We start from the raw sequence: 9,630 nt of genomic DNA on the forward strand, positions 1-9,630 counted from the left end.
TATTGGTCATGTTTGTTGTAGTGGGAAGGAGATATTAAAATACAAGAAAAGTAATTCATGATTCACCTCTACTGTAGCTGATGGTTGAAAAGTAATTCCAAATTTAAATTTAACCAAACAAAACTAGGAAATTAAGATACCTTTAGAAATAAGTTCTTCAATGTTTTATCGTATTTGATAGCAGCTTTTTTTATTGGTTACAAAACCTAAGCCCATATACAAAATTAGGAACACATTTAGATGCCTCTTTTGAAAGAACGTTTTAGTCTTTTTTAACTGAGTTTAAAAAAAATAAAAACAATGCAATTTTTCAACACTGTTTTGAAAACTTAAAAGTGCAGCAATAAACTTCTTTTATCTACGAAATGGCGCAATTCCAATTTCAAACTGATAAGGTCACAACAAATTGAATCAAGTGAATGCATACATACGTCTGCACTACTTGATGCTAATGTTCACTTATGTTAGTTTGCATTTAAAACACAAGAGAAACGGGAATCGGCACAATAGAGGCCCAATTTAATCTCAATGTGTGCAAAATTTAAAAGGTAACTGTAAGTATGGAGAGTCCAGAAGAAACTAAACCGGAAGGGGTACAATTCACGATATCAAGAAGATTTGGACTTTAAGGGTTTCACCGAAGTTTGTGACCTTAATTAGCTTTGACTTTGTTATTCCTTTTAGTGAACACCACACAGTTTCAAAAATTTAGACTACAGTGTCCAAACAGGATGCAGTTACCATATGAAGCTTTAACTCAAAATTTGGATAAAGAAAAAAAGGCACAATGAACTTCAACTCAATTTTATGTGCACAAGAGTTGAAAAATCTGAGCCACCTTAAAGAGAAATTGATTCTAAAATTTATAAAACCTATAAATAATCAGAGGCCAAACCACTATATTAAAACAGATTCTCTAGCAAGTAAAAATCTTGCAGTTTAAACATACGCTTGTATCCATTTTAGATACAAGACAAAACTCACTCTTTAAAGTGGCTCCATCTTGGCAGATACATATATTTTTAATGAATGCACACCTGCTATGTGTTGTTTATCAGTGAAAACACCCCAGCTGATTCACAAAGCTCTGATGGCATCATCTGTCTCATCTTCATCACAGTAAATATACCCCCCATCGGATAACTAAATTAGTTTAGATTTCCTATCTCTTCACATCAATGCATTGGAAAATTATACCCAGTAAACAATAGCAATAAAACCATTTCTGTGACAGCACAAATTATTGTTTAAAAAATTTCATATTCTTTCATTAACAACTGGGTCAGACAATTTACCAAAAGCAGTGACTTTATATAGTAATACCAGATTTTGCAGAAGTACTTAAAAGATCACTGCTAATCAGGTTTATGTTAAACAACTGCAGATATCCTTCTACACAGATCCTTGTCTGAATCTTTTAATATGTGAATATGCTTTTCGAATAAGATCTGAATTAACTTTCCCAATACTCAAAGAATGAAGTTTTATGACACTTCTAAATAGTTGCTGGTTTGTTGCCAACCACATTATCAAAAGCACTGGTTACTAAGTAAAAAATATTTTAAGACTAAATTACAGTAAACATGAAAGCTCCACAGTTTAAACCCAATATAAATCAACCATATCCAATTATCAATTTAAAATGAAAAATATTAACTCCTGAAAGCTAAAAGCAAGATTTTCTTCTTTAACATCACCAATGGGTACTTTAGACCTTTGTTTTGTTTTTTGATTTTTTCTTTATAGTCAGGGACTCTTGCTTTCAACTTAAACAGAAGTTCAAGTCCATAACAGGTTGCAGCTCAGGTAAAATACCATGCACAGCATTTGATTACTTCAAAACAGCAGGAACACACAGGCTGAAGTGAGTGGTCAAATAGGGCTTGCTGTTCTCAAAAATTATGTATAATGGCGAAAGCATTACCATCCATAGCTAAAGTTCTTCCTCCAACCCTGGCTTCTGAGGCAGATAATAAACATATCAATTACTGGTAGATGAAGTACAGTTGCTTTTTTTTAAAACTTATCTGTTTAATCAATAACCAAGTTTCTTTTTTTAAGTTACTTTTTTTGTTTGTCAGTTCCACCAATGAAAATCATTTGGCTTGTACTTTAAAATCTATTTTTCCACATAAAGAATATGAAAATATGTTTGTGGAGGACAATGATGGAGGCTCAGATCAGGCTGCACCTCTTTAAAGTCTTCCAACGTGTATATACATCATACCAAAGTGTCTTGATCCACGGCGCACCGTTTTCCAAAGGAACATCAAGTGGGCAGCTGACATGCCACCATTATGGAATATTCTAAACTGGAGACTGCAGTTGTCAGCATGTGGCACCAGGGAACAGGGAATAATAGGGTAGTTGAGATTGTTAAGGAGAATTCTAAAACAGTTTAGGAAATCATGCATATGCATTTACAGTCCATGTGATAGTGACTTTTGGCAACTGCAAAGTGACTGAGACATGGCTTGCTTTAGAAGCATCAAAACGAAGAGGCATTTGTGTTTTGGAGCCTTTTGTTGTTGTTCTTGTCATTTGGTAGCCATCTGGTGGTGCTTTGTATTGAATGTGGGAAAGATGCTGCACTCACTTGAACTCAAAAATTAAATTCTTTTGTTTGAAGGTTGGCTGTTGGGTCAAAATTGTAAGTACCTCCTTGTGTTGCTTCAGGAATGAGGCTAGGATCTTCATCAATCTATAAAAAGCAAGAAAAAAAATCCTTATTATGTTAAGATACTACTTACACATTATGGTATAAGTAGTATTGATTTACTTCTTAGGAGAGAATTCTATATGAATGTTTTAATCACCTAAAAATGTTTTAGTAAATACATAATATTATTAAGAAACTTAACAATTTAAAACTGAATACACATTTTAAAACTGCCCCATTCTTAAGCTCCTGTATCTTTAGATTTATTTTACCTACTTGAACATACATCATTTCTATAATTACTATCTCTTCTCATACAGATTACAAATGCAACAAAAACTATTTTTACAATTTTACCTATAATGAAATTTCAGACATAGTATTTAAGAAAATTGATTGTTGGAAAGCAATCATTCATTTTTTAAATTTAGATTTTTTAAACAACTGGGAATATGCCACTTCAAAAGTATCTGATAGAAATACAGTATAAATATGTCATATTAATAATAAAAGAAAAATTCTTAGTAAATTTACACATGTATAGGTTTTACTGTACACGCAGACATACCATACTTTAATATATACTTACATCGTCACCAGAGAAATATTGATCTATGATTTCAAATGCTAATTTATATATGTCTTCATTTTCATGTTGCTGTAAAACTTCGATTTTCTCCAAACCTGACAGAAATAATCAAAATAATTAAGCAGATACAATCAAAACTGTGCTCATTTTAATCATGAAAAATCCTAAGTAACTCAAACACTCCCAGCCCTCACACCCAAGATGATAGTTTGTCTACAACACAGATGCAAACCTGAGCTGCTCTGGTTGGAGGACCAGAGTCTCATGAATTTCTTCCTCTTTGGAAGCCCTTGGGGTACTCTGGTCCCTAAGGGAGGCAGTTTAAAAAACACCTGAACACTCCATTTGACAGATGAGGAAACTGTGGTACATAGATGTAAAGGGATTTATTTCAGGTTGTGCGGCAAGTTAGTGACAGAACTAAAACTGAGATCTTCCCGAACTGCTTTAATATAATAATACTGTCTCATATAGTAATTTTATCTTTCTCTTTGTTTTCCAAATCTTATTATTTTTATATTACCATAAAAATAAATTTTCAGAAGCTTAATGATTAATTGATAAAAGAGATAAAGCTTTAAATACTGAAATAATTCATTTAAAAAATGAATAAGGGGCTTATGTCCTATGGCCACAATGAACTTGGGAAATAATTTTTCAGTGACTGTATACAATGCTTTATTTATGTTTCCAATCTATTTTTTCTACATATCAGATGCACAAGTCTATAAATGTAAATTCTTAATAAATATTCTTCTTTGATATTTTTTTTAGCTAGGTTATTTTGAAAATAGTTGTTTTTCTTTATGTAGTAATACCCAAGCCAGAAAAAAAAGAAAACAGGTGTCAAAGATAATGAATGTACTTTATAAAATTATAAACTACTAAGTAAATATGTATTTTAATAATAAGTATTAGTGCCATAGACAGAAGCAACTATATTGACAAAAAGCTGAAGAGTAAAAATTCTGTAGCTCAAACTTTCTGGGTTGTTTTGAACCAGACTACAATGGTAATTTCAATTATCTTAAAAAGTAAAACATCTTAAAATCATGAGCAGTGAATTATAGTATAAAAATCTGGATTTTAATTATGTTTCTATAACTAACTACTTCTGTGACCATAGGCCATAGTATTTTCTTCTTGTTAGTAAGAAAATACTTCCAGACTGAATAGTCTCTGATTCTATCTCATTGGTTTACTCTTAAAAAAAAAATAAACTGGGTAGTATAATCGTACATATTAGTCAACAAAATGCATATAATAAAACATGACATTAGGCTACATTATTTTAAGGTTTGGGCAATTTAGTACATATTGAACAGGTACCTTTAATAATAGAATTTTAAAATATATGTTTCATATATCATTATCAGAGAAATAATGAAATGGTATTTCAAATCGCAGTTCTTTTTCATTAAAATTTCAAAGTAAGTTTTGTAGTAATAACTTAAGCATGCAGTTCTGGCAATCATAAGACTGAAACAAAACAGATGATTCCAAAACCATTAACATTTTCCAACAATATGGAATAGTATTTCACAAAGTAAGGTCCACAGAATCAAATGACAATAGGTATAACATGAAAATAGGTGTTTCTCTGTCAAGGAATTTAAGAAATGTTAGATTACACGAAGCTAATAAGTTTCTCAATTTATAGTAGTTCTCAGAACTTTTAATTTGCTCTCATGCACTATGACTTCTAGAGGAGCATTTGTCTTTTCCTAAAAAGCAATGTGAATCTCCAGGAAGGTTATGGAGTGACTTTCACAACCAGTTTTTCTAAAGTATGAACTAATGTTTCTTAGAAATTGCTTTTGGGTTGCTAACATAGTGAATAAAGAATAGCAACATACTTTGATAATGTAACAGCAATGTATCTTAATAGTTTCTTTCTAATTAGTTGTCTTTTAAGGATCTACTGTTTCACAGTTCTAGGGCTCAACTACGTTTCTTCAGTATATCTAATCTTACCTCCACATTCTTCTATTATTTCAGCTATTGTGCTTGCTTCATCACCAGCCATTATCAGAATGTTTTTCAGACCATCTAGAACCACCTGAACAACTTGAGAATCTTTTACAGACAGTAAATTACAGAATGGTGGTATTACATTCTGCTGTACAAGATACTCAACCTAGACAACAAAAGAGAAGAAATATTTTTATTTATATAATTATTTTCCCCCCAAAAGAACACAGCACAGGGCTTATAAACAAACAGTAACTCCTAATCATAACAGAGCACTATACTTTCCAATATTAACAATCACAACAATTTCTCCAAACTCACTTGATCTTTTCTGCCACTTATTGTTAAGTTGCTAATTGCCCAAGCAGCTTCTTTTTGTGTTCCAAAGTCCCCCTGAAGGTTACAAAACAAATAATAAAATGAATTCTTTATTCAGAAAGTCTTAGTTATAATACATTAACATACATTATGAACTCCTAATGTGACTGACCTTAGCAAGCTGGTGAATAATCATAGGGATTAATCCAGCATCTATTACAGCTTGAACTTGTTGCTGGTTGCCTGCTGTTATGTTGGAAAGGAACCACACTGCTTCCTATAATTGAACAAAATACGGGGCATCTTTATTTGAAAAGTTTTATCTTTAATGTGTTTACATTTTTATTATAATGTAGTTTATAAAGACAATAACAAAATCACCTGAGTTGCATTAAGGGGAAAGCATCTAAAAAGTGATTAGGTTATAGAGAATCCCCAATTTAAAATAAGTTATAAGGAAACTTCTACCCACAACATTTGGGCTCCATTAACTTAGCATTTGTCCATTCAATAAAATATATGCATACTATAAGCTAGGAACTATTTCAGGCAATGGTGATATGGCAGTGAATAAAACAGTCAAAAAAATCTTTACTCATTTTGGTGCATGAGCTCCCTCTAAAAGATGACAGAAATAAATAAAAGACTGAATTTCTTAATATTTTGTTAAAATTACTTTTAAGGTGCATTGCTTTATAATAAAAATATTTACTTGCAAGATATATTCAGAAATTAAACATCTAACTAGTCTAGCATGGGTCTATAAATAACAAATCTTATTGCAACCTTAGAGGTTGCACCAACAAACAAGTTTATTATAATTTTAGTGTCAAATCTGTATCTTCTTCCTCCCCCACAATTAAGACTTCATTGTAAATTTATTCTGCCATCCAATAGTATAGTAAAATGTTAACCACTGGTGAATTGGTGTTTATAGTATGTAAGTGTTTATTACAGTATCCTTGCAAATCTCTTGTAGATTTGAAAATTTTCAAACTAAAATGTTGACGGAATAAAATCGAGTTGGTAACTTCTACCTCCAGGGTCGCATGATGGTTCCAAGATGCAAATAAAACAAACACTCTAGGTGAAAAACTTCTGAAGCAATTAGCTGCTTGCTGAAGCCGAGTGGGTATCTATGTGAAACCTTTTTCTTTCCCCCATGATACCTTCACTTAGAGCATATCGGATCACAGGCCGGAACTTCTCTCCACCCACTTCTGTCCGGCTTCCTCACTTCTCAGCTCTGTTTCCAATTATGGAATACATTTAGCTGCAAAAATCATCTACATTATTGAAATTTCTACAGTAAAAATAACTGGCCCAGAGTCTAAAAGATTGTGGCTTCTTTCCCTGTGTTTCACTGAAACATATGTTTTTATAAAATGTGATTTCTGACAACATAATTTTCTAAGAGAATTCAACTGTCAAATTACAGTCAAGTAACTATATAAATACAAGTATGACATAAAAGAAAAGAAATGATCAATTCTGCTGGTTTGGGGGATAGAGACCTTTCAGGCAGCTAAAACTGCATTAAACTAAATGCAAATCAAAACCACAAGTCATCACTTCACATCTACTAGGGTGGCTATAATAGTAATTTACAAAAAGGACCTGGAACCCTTATCGTGCTTATGAGAATGTAAAATGGTGAGGCCACTGTGAAAAATAGTTTGGTGGTCCCTCAAAAAGCCAAACACAGAATTATGATGACTTGGCAATTCTACTCTAGACATATATCCAAAGGCACTGAAAGCCGGGAGTAAAAGAGACACTTATATGCCAACGTGCAGAGCAGCATTAGCCAAAAGGTAGAAACAATCCTAGTGCCTGTCAATGGAGGAATGGATAAACGAAATGTGGTAGAGATGTACAATGGAATATTTATTTAGCCATAAAAAAGAATAAAGTTCTGATACATGCTCCAATATGAATGAACCTTGAAAACATGAAATAAGACACAAAAGGACTTAAGTACTTATTTAACGATTAACAAATTTGTATCGTAAGCTTGAAATCTTGAAAAAAAACAATTTTTATGATCTTTTAGGCATTGCCTCTTTAGGTCCAATCTAATTTTGTCACAAGATCAAATTATGATCTGTTTATAAAAGATACCAGCCATCCAATGAGAGCTTTTGTATGTATTCTCATCTAGTAGCTACTAATTTGGTAATTGTTGATATGCTCAATCTATTTAAATAAAAAACATTGGTTAGTATAAAAATAATTTTTATTCTGTGATGGTCAGGGCAGCACTTGTAGCAAGCAATTAAAAACTGAAACAAAATAATTACAGAGGTTATTAGAAATAATTCTCATCTTAACTGCAGTGGTTTTGAAGATCACAATAAAAGCATCAGAAATAAAAAAAACAATTAAAAATGAGATATATGAAGAGAAAAATGAACTGATGAAAATTATTGTATGCCTTACCTTATTTATCTTCTCTTTTGGGTGTGACAAGAGATTTGGGAAGTGTGACAGGACATCACAGTTGAGAACAACTTGGGTCTGCTCGTCTGTGCCAGTCACAATGTTGCCAACTGCTCTGAGTGCTGCCGTCTGGGTGGAGATAAAATATTTACTACAAATTTATTTGTTTATGATGAAACTGATTCTATATTTTTCGTAATCCTGAGAAAATGTAAAAATGCATGGGGTGCATTCTTATACAAAGTATTATTCAGAACTGAGAAGCAATTTTGAATTTTAAAGACATCTTGTAAAAAATGGAAATGAAATAAAAATGTAAAAGTCCATTTTTATCTGTTATGATATTGGCATTACAGAAAGATTTTAATAAAGGCCTGAATGGGCACACATAGAGAGAGAAGAAATGCAGTTAGGATGCTATTGCAATTATCTGGAGGAAAAAAAATGAGTCTTGAACTAAAAATCAGTGGCTCTAGATACATAAAGAGAAGACAGATTTGAAGCTATGTCACCAGAATTGATAGGATTTTGTAATGGAGGGGAAATGAAAGGAGGAAGCAAGGTTTCCAGTTTGGACTATGCTGTCTGTCCGCTGAAAATCGAGTTCAGTAAAACAGCAGGAGAAATATGGAGGACAGGACTTGTATAGACATAAGTGAAGCCTCGTTGTTCAAGTGAACGGGTTATATATAGCAAACACAATTTTATACAAGAAAAACTTTTAAATACTTACTTGAACTTTCACTTCCTGGTGGCTCAGAAGGGGCACGAGAAATGGCACAACCCCTGAATCAATAACCATCTGTATCTGCTCATTACCTCCATCTGTCAGGTATGATAGAGCCCAAACAGTATCCACAAGAATCTATAGGAAGTAAAAAAGAATTACCAGTTAACGTATTTGTTTGAATGCTTAAAATACCTAACACGCCTCCGAGAGAGTGACATAAAAAATAATTAAATTGAATGTTTTAGCTTGGTTGCTTACCTGATAAATCTATTAAGTAGTAGGGCAACTCTCAATGCCTACCTCAGAAGTCTAGGGCAACTTCTACCCCAACTTCTGCATTAATATATCAGATAGATGAATTTAAAATGGGCAGAAAAGCAATTCTCCCTGACCCCACAAACTGAGTACCTAGAAATCACAAGGAAACTTTATATACGGAACGAGACCAATATACTATGATGCATCAAGTCTAGATCAAAAAGATGATCTCTGTATATTAGGGGTTTTCAAACATATTTAGCAAGATAACAGATTTTTCAGATCACTAAAGAGATAAAAGACTTGACATTTTAACTTCGTTTGGGAAAAAAATTTCCAAAACTCTTAAAAAATGTCCCCACTTAAAGAGCACAGAGTATAAACCATGCTCTATACTCATCTAATTTTGCAAATAATAAAAAAACTCAGTCTCAGTTTATAGATTCAGTCAAAGTCAAAGAGCTTATATTTAGCTTTCCTTGGTGTCTTCATGGGAATGTTAAGCACAGGTCTCACCTCATGTGAAATCCGGAGATATTAGTTATCTAAATTAAAGACATTCTGTTGCGCTAAAATAAAAGCAGTTACCTGCATTCAAATCTCCACATATCCTTCAAAAGAGTATACAGATGAATAAGAGCAAATAAAGTCACATACAGCCCACAC

The 9,630-nt window shown here is 32.5% G+C and overlaps 1 protein-coding gene across 1 annotated transcript in view; it reads right to left on the reverse strand.

Moving 5' to 3' along the window:
- Positions 1–163: 163 nt before the first annotated feature.
- The window catches only part of KPNA3 (karyopherin subunit alpha 3), a 39,500-nt gene continuing 30,033 nt past the window's right edge, over positions 164–9,630 (reverse strand). Inside the window, exons 11-16 of the mRNA XM_011370318.2 lie at positions 7,977–8,105; positions 5,710–5,814; positions 5,541–5,612; positions 5,223–5,385; positions 3,249–3,343; positions 164–2,701 (exon numbers count right to left, since the gene is read on the reverse strand). Coding sequence (XP_011368620.1) covers positions 2,603–2,701; positions 3,249–3,343; positions 5,223–5,385; positions 5,541–5,612; positions 5,710–5,814; positions 7,977–8,105 — 663 coding nt within the window. The 3' untranslated portion in view covers positions 164–2,602. The remainder of the gene's footprint in view (positions 2,702–3,248; positions 3,344–5,222; positions 5,386–5,540; positions 5,613–5,709; positions 5,815–7,976; positions 8,106–9,630) is intronic.

This window comes from Pteropus vampyrus, unplaced genomic scaffold, assembly GCF_000151845.1.
Source record: "Pteropus vampyrus isolate Shadow unplaced genomic scaffold, Pvam_2.0 Scaffold167, whole genome shotgun sequence".
Classification (NCBI taxonomy): Eukaryota; Metazoa; Chordata; class Mammalia; order Chiroptera; family Pteropodidae; genus Pteropus; species Pteropus vampyrus.